The following is a 16,297-nucleotide window of genomic DNA, read 5'->3' as shown; positions in this document are numbered from 1 at the left end:
GGTCCATTAATTCTGAGATTAGTAGGGCAGAGGTGGGCTCAGTAGGGAGAAGGGGCATCATGGGGTGGGACTTGAGACCCCCACCAATTGCTCAAAAGACCTCTGAGGCTATGTTCGCACGTTGCGTTTTTTACCGCGTTTCTGCAGCGTTTTTGGCAGCAGCGTTTTTGGGCAAAAATGCATGCGTTTTTGATTTCCAGCAAAGTCTATGGGAAAAGCAGAAATCCTGTCTGCACTTTGCTTTTTTTTCTGCAGCGTTTAATTTGCATATTTGTGGTCAAAAACCATGCTGAAAAAGAAGCAGCATGTCAGCTGTTTTTGCCATTTCTGCAGCGTTTCCTTAACATTGGAGTCAATGAGAAATGGCAAACAGCAACCAAAATCACAATTCCTGCGTTTTTCATGCTTTTTAACTGCGTTTTTGGCTCCAAAAACGCATGCTTTTCTGGCCAAAAATTAATGGGTTCTAATGTTCCTTTACACACACACAATAACCGAAAATTTAAATGTAAAAAAATAATAAACTTTAGCTATTTTTCTGTTAAAATGTGCATAACCACTATTATTACATTAAAATTAAAAATTTCCCATATAATTTTATTAAAAGTTAATTTTATACTTTTTTTCTCTTTTTTCATTCTTTTTTGACTAATTCAACTTTATTTCTCAGTGTCTTGATCTCAAAAACGCATCTGCAGAAACGCAGGTGAAAACGCAGGTAAAAAGCGCTAAAAACGCAGTAAAAACGCATGCGTTTTTAGCGCTAAAAAATGGTCAAAAGCCATTTGGTCAAAAACCAAGGGAAGGAAAACGTGCAGAATAAACTGCAGGTACTCCGACGCAACGTGCGGACATAGCCTTAAGTGCACAGCTCAGGAGACCGGACTATGAAATTTTACTCCCGGAATCCATTCTGTCTGCATGTTCTGGTTCTCGGAAAAACTCGGGGCCACGGTAGTCGGACCCCCAGCGATTGGAAAGTTATTCCCCATCCCAAGGATAGGGGGTAAGTTTCCAATGTGAGAAAACCCCTTTAAAGCATTGACTGATTCCAGCAATGTGTCACTTACTGAGCTGTTTGCTGTCATTTTCTCTGCTGCAGATCTTGCAGTTATACAGAGCTCATGAATATGCTGGACTACCTGCAGCACACCAAGATTAAGGAAAACAGAGCAGTGTATATGGGCTTCATTAGGAGTGAAAGGCAACAACTTCAATAGGTATGCACAAATAAGAAGAAACAGAAGTCTTTAAATTTGCCTAAGTATCTGTATATCCCATGGTCAATAATTAGCGATAATAAAGCTTTGTGCACTATAGCGTTTATTAGACACAAGGTCCATGGGATATAGAATATAATAAAACACAGGACAGGATTTGACAGTGACAGGCGAATAATCCCCATGTGGGGCCACATGCGATCTCCCCCTGTTGGTAAGCTCCCTGCGCTGCGATCTCCCCCTGTTGGTAAGCTCCCTGCGCTGCGATCTCCCCCTGTTGGTAAGCTCCCTGCGCTGCGATCTCCCCCTGTTGGTAAGCTCCCTGCGCTGCGATCTCCCCCTGTTGGTAAGCTCCCTGCGCTGCGATCTCCCCCTGTTGGTAAGCTCCCTGCGCTGCGATCTCCCCCTGTTGGTAAGCTCCCTGCGCTGCGATCTCCCCCTGTTGGTAAGCTCCCTGCGCTGCGATCTCCCCCTGTTGGTAAGCTCCCTGCGCTGCGATCTCCCCCTGTTGGTAAGCTCCCTGCGCTGCGATCTCCCCCTGTTGGTAAGCTCCCTGCGCTGCGATCTCCCCCTGTTGGTAAGCTCCCTGCGCTGCGATCTCCCCCTGTTGGTAAGCTCCCTGCGCTGCGATCTCCCCCTGTTGGTAAGCTCCCTGCGCTGCGATCTCCCCCTGTTGGTAAGCTCCCTGCGCTGCGATCTCCCCCTGTTGGTAAGCTCCCTGCGCTGCGATCTCCCCCTGTTGGTAAGCTCCCTGCGCTGCGATCTCCCCCTGTTGGTAAGCTCCCTGCGCTGCGATCTCCCCCTGTTGGTAAGCTCCCTGCGCTGCGATCTCCCCCTGTTGGTAAGCTCCCTGCGCTGCGATCTCCCCCTGTTGGTAAGCTCCCTGCGCTGCGATCTCCCCCTGTTGGTAAGCTCCCTGCGCTGCGATCTCCCCCTGTTGGTAAGCTCCCTGCGCTGCGATCTCCCCCTGTTGGTAAGCTCCCTGCGCTGCGATCTCCCCCTGTTGGTAAGCTCCCTGCGCTGCGATCTCCCCCTGTTGGTAAGCTCCCTGCGCTGCGATCTCCCCCTGTTGGTAAGCTCCCTGCGCTGCGATCTCCCCCTGTTGGTAAGCTCCCTGCGCTGCGATCTCCCCCTGTTGGTAAGCTCCCTGCGCTGCGATCTCCCCCTGTTGGTAAGCTCCCTGCGCTGCGATCTCCCCCTGTTGGTAAGCTCCCTGCGCTGCGATCTCCCCCTGTTGGTAAGCTCCCTGCGCTGCGATCTCCCCCTGTTGGTAAGCTCCCTGCGCTGCGATCTCCCCCTGTTGGTAAGCTCCCTGCGCTGCGATCTCCCCCTGTTGGTAAGCTCCCTGCGCTGCGATCTCCCCCTGTTGGTAAGCTCCCTGCGCTGCGATCTCCCCCTGTTGGTAAGCTCCCTGCGCTGCGATCTCCCCCTGTTGGTAAGCTCCCTGCGCTGCGATCTCCCCCTGTTGGTAAGCTCCCTGCGCTGCGATCTCCCCCTGTTGGTAAGCTCCCTGCGCTGCGATCTCCCCCTGTTGGTAAGCTCCCTGCGCTGCGATCTCCCCCTGTTGGTAAGCTCCCTGCGCTGCGATCTCCCCCTGTTGGTAAGCTCCCTGCGCTGCGATCTCCCCCTGTTGGTAAGCTCCCTGCGCTGCGATCTCCCCCTGTTGGTAAGCTCCCTGCGCTGCGATCTCCCCCTGTTGGTAAGCTCCCTGCGCTGCGATCTCCCCCTGTTGGTAAGCTCCCTGCGCTGCGATCTCCCCCTGTTGGTAAGCTCCCTGCGCTGCGATCTCCCCCTGTTGGTAAGCTCCCTGCGCTGCGATCTCCCCCTGTTGGTAAGCTCCCTGCGCTGCGATCTCCCCCTGTTGGTAAGCTCCCTGCGCTGCGATCTCCCCCTGTTGGTAAGGTCCCTGCGCTGCGATCTCCCCCTGTTGGTAAGCTCCCTGCGCTGCGATCTCCCCCTGTTGGTAAGCTCCCTGCGCTGCGATCTCCCCCTGTTGGTAAGCTCCCTGCGCTGCGATCTCCCCCTGTTGGTAAGCTCCCTGCGCTGCGATCTCCCCCTGTTGGTAAGCTCCCTGCGCTGCGATCTCCCCCTGTTGGTAAGCTCCCTGCGCTGCGATCTCCCCCTGTTGGTAAGCTCCCTGCGCTGCGATCTCCCCCTGTTGGTAAGCTCCCTGCGCTGCGATCTCCCCCTGTTGGTAAGCTCCCTGCGCTGCGATCTCCCCCTGTTGGTAAGCTCCCTGCGCTGCGATCTCCCCCTGTTGGTAAGCTCCCTGCGCTGCGATCTCCCCCTGTTGGTAAGCTCCCTGCGCTGCGATCTCCCCCTGTTGGTAAGCTCCCTGCGCTGCGATCTCCCCCTGTTGGTAAGCTCCCTGCGCTGCGATCTCCCCCTGTTGGTAAGCTCCCTGCGCTGCGATCTCCCCCTGTTGGTAAGCTCCCTGCGCTGCGATCTCCCCCTGTTGGTAAGCTCCCTGCGCTGCGATCTCCCCCTGTTGGTAAGCTCCCTGCGCTGCGATCTCCCCCTGTTGGTAAGCTCCCTGCGCTGCGATCTCCCCCTGTTGGTAAGCTCCCTGCGCTGCGATCTCCCCCTGTTGGTAAGCTCCCTGCGCTGCGATCTCCCCCTGTTGGTAAGCTCCCTGCGCTGCGATCTCCCCCTGTTGGTAAGCTCCCTGCGCTGCGATCTCCCCCTGTTGGTAAGCTCCCTGCGCTGCGATCTCCCCCTGTTGGTAAGCTCCCTGCGCTGCGATCTCCCCCTGTTGGTAAGCTCCCTGCGCTGCGATCTCCCCCTGTTGGTAAGCTCCCTGCGCTGCGATCTCCCCCTGTTGGTAAGCTCCCTGCGCTGCGATCTCCCCCTGTTGGTAAGCTCCCTGCGCTGCGATCTCCCCCTGTTGGTAAGCTCCCTGCGCTGCGATCTCCCCCTGTTGGTAAGCTCCCTGCGCTGCGATCTCCCCCTGTTGGTAAGCTCCCTGCGCTGCGATCTCCCCCTGTTGGTAAGCTCCCTGCGCTGCGATCTCCCCCTGTTGGTAAGCTCCCTGCGCTGCGATCTCCCCCTGTTGGTAAGCTCCCTGCGCTGCGATCTCCCCCTGTTGGTAAGCTCGCTGCGATCTCCCCCTGTTGGTAAGCTCCCTGCGATCTCCCCCTGTTGGTAAGCTCCCTGCGCTGCGATCTCCCCCTGTTGGTAAGCTCCCTGCGCTGCGATCTCCCCCTGTTGGTAAGCTCCCTGCGATCTCCCCCTGTTGGTAAGCTCCCTGCGCTGCGATCTCCCCCTGTTGGTAAGCTCCCTGCGCTGCGATCTCCCCCTGTTGGTAAGCTCCCTGCGCTGCGATCTCCCCCTGTTGGTAAGCTCCCTGCGCTGCGATCTCCCCCTGTTGGTAAGCTCCCTGCGCTGCGATCTCCCCCTGTTGGTAAGCTCCCTGCGCTGCGATCTCCCCCTGTTGGTAAGCTCCCTGCGCTGCGATCTCCCCCTGTTGGTAAGCTCCCTGCGCTGCGATCTCCCCCTGTTGGTAAGCTCCCTGCGCTGCGATCTCCCCCTGTTGGTAAGCTCCCTGCGCTGCGATCTCCCCCTGTTGGTAAGCTCCCTGCGCTGCGATCTCCCCCTGTTGGTAAGCTCCCTGCGCTGCGATCTCCCCCTGTTGGTAAGCTCCCTGCGCTGCGATCTCCCCCTGTTGGTAAGCTCCCTGCGCTGCGATCTCCCCCTGTTGGTAAGCTCCCTGCGCTGCGATCTCCCCCTGTTGGTAAGCTCCCTGCGCTGCGATCTCCCCCTGTTGGTAAGCTCCCTGCGCTGCGATCTCCCCCTGTTGGTAAGCTCCCTGCGCTGCGATCTCCCCCTGTTGGTAAGCTCCCTGCGCTGCGATCTCCCCCTGTTGGTAAGCTCCCTGCGCTGCGATCTCCCCCTGTTGGTAAGCTCCCTGCGCTGCGATCTCCCCCTGTTGGTAAGCTCCCTGCGCTGCGATCTCCCCCTGTTGGTAAGCTCCCTGCGCTGCGATCTCCCCCTGTTGGTAAGCTCCCTGCGCTGCGATCTCCCCCTGTTGGTACGCTCCCTGCGCTGCGATCTCCCCCTGTTGGTACGCTCCCTGCGCTGCGATCTCCCCCTGTTGGTACGCTCCCTGCGCTGCGATCTCCCCCTGTTGGTACGCTCCCTGCGCTGCGATCTCCCCCTGTTGGTACGCTCCCTGCGCTGAGATCTCCCCCTGTTGGTACGCTCCCTGCGCTGAGATCTCCCCCTGTTGGTACGCTCCCTGCGCTGCGATCTCCCCCTGTTGGTACGCTCCCTGCGCTGCGATCTCCCCCTGTTGGTACGCTCCCTGCGCTGCGATCTCCCCCTGTTGGTAAGCTCCCTGCGCTGCGATCTCCCCCTGTTGGTAAGCTCCCTGCGCTGCGATCTCCCCCTGTTGGTAAGCTCCCTGCGCTGCGATCTCCCCCTGTTGGTACGCTCCCTGCGCTGCGATCTCCCCCTGTTGGTAAGCTCCCTGCGCTGCGATCTCCCCCTGTTGGTAAGCTCCCTGCGCTGCGATCTCCCCCTGTTGGTAAGCTCCCTGCGCTGCGATCTCCCCCTGTTGGTACGCTCCCTGCGCTGCGATCTCCCCCTGTTGGTACGCTCCCTGCGCTGCGATCTCCCCCTGTTGGTACGCTCCCTGCGCTGCGATCTCCCCCTGTTGGTACGCTCCCTGCGCTGCGATCTCCCCCTGTTGGTACGCTCCCTGCGCTGCGATCTCCCCCTGTTGGTACGCTCCCTGCGCTGCGATCTCCCCCTGTTGGTACGCTCCCTGCGCTGCGATCTCCCCCTGTTGGTACGCTCCCTGCGCTGCGATCTCCCCCTGTTGGTACGCTCCCTGCGCTGCGATCTCCCCCTGTTGGTAAGCTCCCTGCGCTGCGATCTCCCCCTGTTGGTAAGCTCCCTGCGCTGCGATCTCCCCCTGTTGGTAAGCTCCCTGCGCTGCGATCTCCCCCTGTTGGTAAGCTCCCTGCGCTGCGATCTCCCCCTGTTGGTACGCTCCCTGCGCTGCGATCTCCCCCTGTTGGTACGCTCCCTGCGCTGCGATCTCCCCCTGTTGGTACGCTCCCTGCGCTGCGATCTCCCCCTGTTGGTACGCTCCCTGCGCTGCGATCTCCCCCTGTTGGTACGCTCCCTGCGCTGCGATCTCCCCCTGTTGGTACGCTCCCTGCGCTGCGATCTCCCCCTGTTGGTACGCTCCCTGCGCTGCGATCTCCCCCTGTTGGTACGCTCCCTGCGCTGCGATCTCCCCCTGTTGGTACGCTCCCTGTGCTGCGATCTTCCCCTGTTGGTAAGCTCCCTATACTGCGATCTCCCCCTGTTGGTAAGCCCCCTGTACTGCTAGCCAGTGCTGTTGTGGGTCTCTATGGCTCACTGATTTTCTAGCCTGTGATTATCTGACTCTGGTCAGTACACTGCTGTAAGTAAAGGCTGGTAGGTGTTTCATGTATAAGCTTGGTTCTAGCACTCAGCACTTTGTATATCAGGGAGACAGTATATGAATTACCCTACATGTGGCCCCACATGGGGATTATTCGCCCGTCATTGTCACATCCTGTCCTGTGTTTTATTATATTCTATACTCCATGGACCTTGTGTCTAATAAAACTTTTTATGTGCACTATAGCGTTTATTATCGCTAATTATTGACCATGGGATATACAGATACTTAGGCAAATGTAAAGACTTCTGTTTCTTCTTATTTGTGCATACCTATTGAAGTTGCTGCCTTTCACTCCTAATGAAGCCCATATACACTGCTCTGTTTTCCTTAACCCCTTCAGCCCCCAGCCTGTTTTCACCTTAAAGACCCGGCCATTTTTTGCAATTCTGACCAGTGTCACTTTGACAGGTTATAACTCTGGAACACTTCAACGGATCCTGGCGATTCTGAGATTGTTTTTTCGTGACATATTGTACTTCATGTCAGTGGTAAATTTAGGCCGATATGTTTTGCGTTTATTTGTGAAAATTTCGGAAATTTAGCGAAAATTTTGCAATTTTCAAAATTTGAAATTTTATGCCCATAAATCTGAGAGATATGTCACACAAAAAAGTTACTAAATAACATTTCCCACTTGTCTACTTTACACCAGCGCAATTTTTGAAAAAAAAAATTCAGTTAGGAAGTTAGAAGGGTTCAAAGTTCATCACCAATTTCTCATTTTTCCAACAAAATTTACAAAAAAAATTGTTTAGGTACCACATCACATTTGGAGTGATTTGAGAAACCTAGGCGACAGAAAATACCCAAAAGTGACCCAATTCTAAAATCTGCACCCCTCACTCTGCTCAAAACCACATCCAAGAAGTTTATTAACCCTTTAGGAGCTTCACAGCAACCAAAGCAATGTAGACGAAAAAATAAATTTTACTTTTTTAACACAAAAATGTTACTTTAGCCATAAAAATTAGTATTTTCACAAGGGTATCAGGAAAAATGCATCATTAAATGTATCGTGCATTTTCTCCTGAGTACGCAGATACCTCATATGTGGTGGTAATCAAATGTTTGGGCACACAGCAGGACTCGGAAGGCAAGGAGCGCCATTTGAATTTTTGAGTGCAAAATTAGCTGCACTCATTAGCGGACGCCATGTCGGGTTTGAAGACTCCCCGAGGTGCCTAAACAATGGAGCTCCCCCACAAATGACCCCATTTTGGAAACTAGAGCCCTCAAATATTTTTTCTAGATGTTTGATGTGCACTTTGAACCCCTGGGGGCTTCACAGAAGTTTATAACGTTGAGCCGTGAAAAGAAAAAAAATTTTTTTTACCACAAAACTGTTGCTTCAACCAGGTAGCTTTTTTTATCACAAGGGTATCAGGAAAAAATGCACCATAAAATTTATGGTGCATTTTCTCCTGAGTACGCAGATACCCCATATGTGGTGGAAATCAAATGTTTGGGCGCACGGCAGGACTCGGAAGGCAAGGAGCGCCATTTCACAGCAAAATTGGTTGGAATTATTAGCGGACGCCATGTTTCATTTGGAGACCCCCCTGAAGTGCCTAAACAATGGAGCTCCCCCACAATTGACCCCATTTTGGAAACTAGACCCCTCATGGAATTTATCTAGCTGTTTAGTGAGCACTTTGAACCCCTGGAGGCTTCACAAACGTTTGTAATGTTCAGCCGTGAAAATATTTTATTCTTTTTTTTACCACAAAATTGTTTTTTCAAACAGGTAGCTTTTTTTTCCACAAGGGTATCAGAAAAAAATGCACCATAAAATGTATTGTGCAATTTCTCCTGAGTACGACGATACCTCATATGTGATGGAAATCAATTGTTTGGGCGTACGGCGGGGCTCAGAAGAGACGGAGCGCCATTTCACAGTAAAATTGATTGGAATTATTAGCAGACGCCATGTTTCATTTGGAGACCCCCTGAGGTGCCTAAACAATGGAGCTCCCCCACATGTGATCCCATTTTGGAAACTAGACCCCCCCCCATACAAAAAAAATTAGTTTGGCAAAATAAAAAATACAGACATCAGTAAAAAAAAACAAAAAAAAAAAGAGCACCTGCCACTAAGACCAGTGCCAAACGTGAGAGCAATGCACGAGTCTCGCATCGCATCATCCACTGCAGTCTGGAAGCGAGCAACTGCGCTGGATAATGCGATGCGAGAGGGCGGGGCGGCAGATGAGAAAGGGCGCAGCGGATGATGGAAGATGGGAAAGGGCGCAGCGGATGGAGGAGCGGCAGAGGATGGGAAAGGGCGCAGCGGATGGATGATGGGAAATGGCGCAGCGGATGGATAGGAAATGGCGCAGCAGATGGAGGAGCGGCAGAGGATGGGAAAGGGCGCAGCGGATGGATGATGGGAAATGGCGCAGCGGATGGATGGGAAATGGCGCAGCGGATGGAGGAGCGGCAGAGGATGGGGGGGGGGTGAGATGGGGATACCTACCTTACAGGATGGATCTAGGCAGCAGGATCACAGCAGACAGAAGAGGCAGCAGATGAAGGAGGCAACAGATCGAGGAGGGTGAGAGGGGGCAGTAGATGGAAAATGGGAGAGAGCAGGCAGCAGATCGGGGAGGGGGGCAGAGTCTGATGCGAGAGAGAGATGGCACATGTAGGGGAAGGGAGGGGGGCTTGCAGCACATGTAGGGGGAGGGAGGGGGGCTTGCAGCACATGTAGGGGGAGGGAGGGGGGCTTGCAGCACATGTAGGGGGAGGGTGGCTGGCTTGCAGCACATGTAGGGGGAGGGTGGCTTGCAGCACATGTGCTGCAAGCCAGCCACCCTCCCCCCACATGTGCTGCAAGCCAGCCACCCTCCCCCCACATGTGCTGCAAGCCAGCCACCCTCCCCCCACATGTGCTGCAAGCCAGCCACCCTCCCCCCACATGTGCTGCAAGCCAGCCACCCTCCCCCCCACGTGGGGGGAGGGTGGCTTGCAGCACATGGAGGGATAGGTGGTGTGGCGATGGAGAAGGGGCAGCCGATGAAGGAGGCGGCGGCGGCCGCCGCCGCCGATCGGGGGCAGCAGCGGCTGAAAAAGGTGGGTGCGACGGCGGCGGGGACAGTGGCGAGCATGGCGGCGGGGACGGCGGTGGATAGGGAGCGGCGGCGGGGACAGCGGTGGAGCGGGAGCATGGCGGCGGGGATGGCGGTGGATCGGGAGCGGCGGTGGGGACGGCGGTGGATCGGGGAGCGGCGGCGGGGACAGCGGTGGAGCGGGAGCATGGCGGCGGAGACAGCGGTGCAGCGGGAGCATGGCGGCGGGGATGGCGGTGGATCGGGAGCGGCGGTGGGGACGGCGGTGGATCGGGAGCGGCGGCGGGGACAGCGGTGGAGCGGGAGCATGGCGGCGGAGACAGCGGTGCAGCGGGAGCATGGCGGCGGGGATGGCGGTGGATCGGGAGCGGCGGTGGGGACGGCGGTGGATCGGGAGCGGCGGCGGGGACAGCGGTGGAGCGGGAGCATGGCGGCGGAGACAGCGGTGCAGCGGGAGCATGGCGGCGGGGACGGCGGTGGATCGGGAGCGGCGGCGGGGACAGCGGTGCAGCGGGAGCATGGCGGCGGAGACAGCGGTGCAGCGGGAGCATGGCGGCGGGGACGGCGGTGGATCGGGAGCGGCGGCGGGGACAGCGGTGCAGCGGGAGCATGGCGGCGGAGACAGCGGTGCAGCGGGAGCATGGCGGCGGAGACAGCGGTGCAGCGGGAGCATGGCGGCGGAGACAGCGGTGCAGCGGGAGCATGGCGGCGGAGACAGCGGTGCAGCGGGAGCATGGCGGCGGAGACAGCGGTGCAGCGGGAGCATGGCGGCGGAGACAGCGGTGCAGCGGGAGCATGGCGGCGGGGACAGCGGTGCAGCGGGAGCATGGCGGCGGGGACAGCGGTGAAACGGCAGCAGCAGCGGGGCGATCGGGGACAGGGGCGGGCGGCGGGGACAACAACTTACCGCTCTCGGCTTCTAGGGACGATCACAGGCCGCAAATCCACATTGATTGGAGAGAGCGGTCACAAGACCGGTCTCTCCAATCAGAGCTGGGGGCGGGTGAAGCATCGATCACCCAGCTCCAGCCAATGGCCAGTGCTACAGCAGCACTGATCAGGGCTGGATTTCAATGTTCCAGCCATTTTCAATGGCTGGAACATTACAGTGGCTGTAATTGGCTGAGCGGCGTTCGTCAGCCAATCACAGCCTCTGTAGGTTCGGGGGAGGAGGCACCACCCCTCCTGAGGTCAGGCAGAGGTCCCCTCCTTCCCGAATCTACCGTTTAAGTAAATAAATTTCACTCCCCGGGGCTCCGGGACCGCGATTTCGCCATGACGTACTGAGTACGTCATGGGTCGTTTAGCACCATGTCACCATGACGTACTCAGTACGTCCAAGGTCGTTAAGGGGTTAATCTTGGTGTGCTGCAGGTAGTCCAGCATATTCATGAGCTCTTGCTGCAGGTAGTCCAGCATATTCATGAGCTCTGTATAACTGCGAGATCTGCAGCAGAGAAAATGACAGCACACAGCTCAGTAAGTGACACATTGCTGGAATCAGTCAATGCTTTAAAGGGGTTTTCTCACATTGGAAGCTTACCCCCTATCCTTGGGATGGGAAATAACTTTCCAAGCGCTGGGGGTCCGACTACCGTGGCCCCGAATTTTTCCGAGAACCAGAACATGCAGACAGAATGGATTCCGGGAGTAAAATATTTCTGCAGCACACCAAGTAGTCCTGAAATGATAACTACTGCTGATTAAACAGTGATTTTATCAAAACTACACTAAGCAGCCCAGTAAGTGACAACACTGGAATCAGGATCTCTGCCCCTACATTATGCTGCTCTCAAATTAGGTGGCAAAAACCTGGTGACAGACTCATAATTCTCCTCACTAAAGAGTAACCACCCTAAGTAAGCCCAAGGCTGTGCCCAAGAATAAATAACTGCCCATCACTGAGCTCACAGCACAAAGAATGACCTCACACCGTGTCACTTATAGTATACAGCCTCCACATTCTCACCTATAACATTTCCACTACACTGCCCCCTCAAATGAAAACCCCCACTGTCCTCACCACTGAATTATACCCTCCAGACCTTCCTCACTTATGAACTATGACCCCCACTGTCCCCACCTCTCCATGCAGCCCCCACTTCACTGCCCCCCTCATGCTGTCCACACTCTATAATAAACCTTAAGCTTCGCATTCTGTATACCGAGCCCTCCCAGGGTCCTAACTGAGCGCTCCCCGTGCTGCTCCTTCTCCATATCAAGCCCCCTCCATACCAAGCCCACCATGGTTCCCCTTCCATACCGAGCACCCCCCATGCTTCCCCATTCTCCATACCATGCCTCTCATTCTCAATACTGCAACTCCCATTTGCTATACTGTCCACCACCCTCATTTTCCCTCCCCCACCCCCCCATTTTCCCATTCTGCTCCATCCCCCATGCTGCGCCCCCACATCATGCTCCATCCTCCATGCTGCACCCCCACATGGTGCTTCATCCCCCCATCCTCCATGTTGCACCCCCACATCATGCTTCATCCCAGCCCATCCTCCATGTTGCACTCCCACATCATGCTCCATCCTCCATGTTGCACCCCCACATCATGCTTCATCCCCCCATCCTCCATGTTGCACCCCCACATCATGCTTCATCCACCCATCCTCCATGTTGCACACCCACATCATGCTCCATCCTCCATGTTGTGCCCCCACATCATGCTTCGTGCCCCCCCATCCTCCATGTTGTGTCCCCACATCATGCTTTGTGCCCCCCCATCCTCCATGTTGTGCCGCCACATCATGCTTCATCCCCCCATGTTGTGCCCCCACATCATGCTTTATCCCCCCATCCTCCATGTTGTGCCGCCACATCATGCTTCATCCCCCCATCCTCCATGTTGTGCCCCCACATCATGCTTCATCCCCCCCCATCCTCCATGTTGTGCCCCCACATCATGCTTCACCCCCCAATCCTCCATGTTGTGCCCCCACATCATGCTTCATCCCCCCCACCATCCATGTTGTGCCCCCACATCATGTTCCATCCCCCCATCCTCCATGTTGCGCCCCCACATCATGTTCCATCCCCCCCATCCTCCATGTTGCGCCCCCACATCATGTTCCATCCCCCCATCCTCCATGTTGCGCCCCCACATCATGTTCCATCCCCTCATCCTTTATGTTGCGCGCCCCCCCGGGTTGCTTGTTCGGCACGGTCTTCAGCTGTACAGCGCTTACCTGCTCCAGGCTGCATCTCCCGTTCTCCACGGTGGCGGTGGCAGGATCTGACATCTTGCTCGGCGGCGGTTCCATCTCCCGTCCTCCTCTGCGCGGCGCTGCCTCACGCTGCTGTGACCTCTGCACAGTGAGCGCACGGCAGCACGTCGGGGCGGGGAGCTGATTCCAGCTCCTCTGACCCCGGAAGTGCCGGCACGCTCACAGTTTCATTTATAGTCGCGTGTTATAGACGCGACTATAAATGACTGCGGCGCCCCCTCCCTCCTCCAAAAAGGCGCCGGATTTAATAAAGAGTTTGGAGGAGGGAGGAAGATTTATTTAAAAAAAAATAAATAAATAAATAAATAAATAAAAAAAAAAATAAATTAAAGTTTTGGTCTGGGCGCCGCCCCCCTGGAAGACGCCGCCCCCCTGGAAGACGCCGCCCCCCTGGAAGACGCCGCCCCCCTGGAAGACGCCGCCCCCCTGGAAGACGCCGCCCCCCTGGAAGACGCCGCCCCCCTGGAAGACGCCGCCCCCCTGGAAGACGCCGCCCCCCTGTGCCTAATGGCAAATACGGCCCTGTGTGTATGTATCTGTGCATGTGTATGTGTGGATGGGGCCCACTGAGATTCCTTCGCCCAGGGCCCAGAAACACCTGGAGCCGGCTCTGCTAGACCCCACTCCCACTATCCCCACAATAACTGCCGTGTGTATGGGGCTCTAATGCCCTGTGTGCAGGGAGAAGCGATACATACATTACACCAGACCCCACTCCCACTATCCCCACAATAACTGCCCTGTGTATGGGCTCTAATGCCCTGTGTGCAGTGAGAAGTGATACATACATTACACCAGACCCCACTCCCATTATCCCCACAATAACTGCCCTGTGTATGGGGCTCTAATGCCCTGTGTGCAGGGAGAAGCGATACATACATTACACCAGACCCCACTCCCACTATCCCCACAATAACTGCCGTGTGTATGGGGCTCTAATGCCCTGTGTGCAGGGAGAAGCGATACATACATTACACCAGACCCCACTCCCACTATCCCCACAATAACTGCCCTGTGTATGGGCTCTAATGCCCTGTGTGCAGGGAGAAGTGATACATACATTACACCAGACCCCACTCCCATTATCCCCACAATAACTGCCCTGTGTATGGGGCTCTAATGCCCTGTGTGCAGGGAGAAGCGATACATACATTACACCAGACCCCACTCCCACTATCCCCACAATAACTGCCCTGTGTATGGGGCTCTAATGCCCTGTGTGCAGGGAGAAGCGATACATACATTACACCAGACCCCACTCCCACTATCCCCACAATAACTGCCCTGTGTATGGGGCTCTAATGCCCTGTGTGCAGTGAGAAGTGATACATACATTACACCAGACCCCACTCCCATTATCCCCACAATAACTGCCCTGTGTATGGGGCTCTAATGCCCTGTGTGCAGGGAGAAGTGATACATACATTACACCAGACCCCACTCCCACTATCCCCACAATAACTGCCCTGTGTATGGGGCTCTAATGCCCTGTGTGCAGGGAGAAGTGATACATACATTACACCAGACCCCACTCCCACTATCCCCACAATAACTGCCCTGTGTATGGGCTCTAATGCCCTGTGTGCAGGGAGAAGTGATACATACATTACACCAGAGCCCACTCCCACTATCCCCACAATAACTGCCGTGTGTACAGGCTCCTTCAGCACATAACACGCCCCCGTTACCGGCCTCACCACACAACTGTCAGTCACACCGTGACCCCTGCACGCCGCGCACAGCCGCCCTCAGTCAGGAGAGCAGACTGTGACGTCACCAGTCAGCTGACTGCAGGAAGCCTCCGGAGACCGCGCATAGTCAGGTGGGCGTGGTTATCCGCCTATAAGAGCGCAGACGGCCGAGGAGTGCTCATTCCTCTCTGGCAGTTTGTGTGAGTTGTTGGTGGCAGTGCGCGCCTGTGGTGGTTTTGGTGCTGATGTAGTGAGGTTTTTACTTGTTTTCTTGAATTTATTTTTTTTGTAGGTATTTCCCTAGTGACATGGCTGAGACAATGGAGCAGCAGGTAATTCCCTCTATGCTGTCCTGTGTAATGGGTGATAGTGCTGTCAGGAGCAGCTGTTTCCACGCTGGTATATATTGGGCATGGAGGGAGCAGATGTATTGGCGCTTATAGTCTGCCCCTTACTGTGGGGTCTGAGCCCCTCACTATTAGTGCAGCAGTAGGTGGCTCCTCAGTGCCCCTGGTATATGCCCTGTGGGAGGCTCTCTGGTATCTGCCATCTGCTGGTGCCAGGCTGTGTAGTGCCCCAGGTGCACAGGATCTGCTGGCAGTGCCCACCTCAGGTCGGGTTTGGTGCAGGTCTCCAGGTGTTGGTGCTTCCATGTGAGGATTATGGCCAGGACTGTTCTGTAGCGCTGTGTGGAGCTGTAGAGCAGTACATGATCTGATCACTGATGGAAATGGCTGTGCTCCTATGGGTGTCTTCCTATACCTGCAGTCTGTGCTGTGGTCAGTGCTGGCATTGAGCAGGTGCTGCAGTGAGTGCGGCTCATCAGCTTTAACCCCTTAGTGAGGGTCCTGAATTCTTTATTTTCAGAGATGATCTAATGCATATGTGATGCATGTAAAGGGATCTGTCAGCAGGCTCTCACCCCCGTAATGTGCATGTAGATTCCAGAAATCAAGCTCAGCACAACCTTTACATGGCCAGTCTTTGAGAAATCAGTGTTTTTAATTCATGTGCAAATGAGGTTGTGGATCTGACACCTGTCACTCCAGCTCTGTGCCACCGCTTACTACTTCATTGAGAGCTCCATTGCCTGAGGTTACCCAGCATAGAGGCTCATTCTAGCAAGAGGTGGTGCTGGGTGAGGAATAGAGCTGGAATGGTAAAGGCATGAAGGCTACCATAACCCTTCAGCCTTATTTGCATATGAAAGTGAGGCTTATTTAGAAATGAACAGACTCCTAATGTGAGGGGTCTTCTGGATTTGTCTCTGAAAGCTGCATGGGCATGTAAACAGATTAGTTGGTTTTGAAGTCTGGATTTCTCCACTTTTCTCTAATGGCCCATTTAGACAAGGTGGTCTTCATGACATATTTAGAAGTGTCTGATAAACCATTATCTGCGTATTATGATTGACAGCACATCTCTAGTTGCCTACATGCTGATTAATTGTTTAATAGAGATGAGCAGACCCATGCACATTTGGGTTTGTCTAATATGGAATGAGAAGTTATATCTGGAAACGAAACCTGACCCAAGACAACAAACCCCATAGAAGTAAATGGGGACAAGACTTTCTGTGCTGTAAAATGGTTGGAGTAAGGGCTAGGTGGCTGCTAAGGGGTTAAGAGCAGTGTGCGTATTGCATGCAGTT

The 16,297-nt window shown here is 55.2% G+C and overlaps 1 protein-coding gene across 3 annotated transcripts in view; it reads left to right on the top strand.

The window, feature by feature from the left end:
- The window catches only part of LOC142296108 (perilipin-2-like), a 79,555-nt gene that overhangs the window by 50,375 nt on the left and 12,883 nt on the right, over positions 1-16,297 (top strand). For 2 of the 3 annotated variants that reach the window (XM_075339367.1, XM_075339357.1), the window contains exons 1-2: positions 14,759-14,777; positions 14,939-14,978. The exons of the other annotated variant lie outside the window; for it this stretch is intronic. In XM_075339367.1, coding sequence (XP_075195482.1) covers positions 14,955-14,978 — 24 coding nt within the window. In that variant the 5' untranslated portion in view covers positions 14,759-14,777; positions 14,939-14,954. Of the gene's footprint in view, positions 1-14,758; positions 14,778-14,938; positions 14,979-16,297 lie in introns of those variants that run through there. 3 annotated transcript variants of the gene reach the window in all.

This window comes from Anomaloglossus baeobatrachus, chromosome 1, assembly GCF_048569485.1.
Source record: "Anomaloglossus baeobatrachus isolate aAnoBae1 chromosome 1, aAnoBae1.hap1, whole genome shotgun sequence".
Lineage (NCBI taxonomy): Eukaryota > Metazoa > Chordata > Amphibia > Anura > Aromobatidae > Anomaloglossus > Anomaloglossus baeobatrachus.
This window is presented reverse-complemented; position numbering and strand designations above follow the sequence as displayed.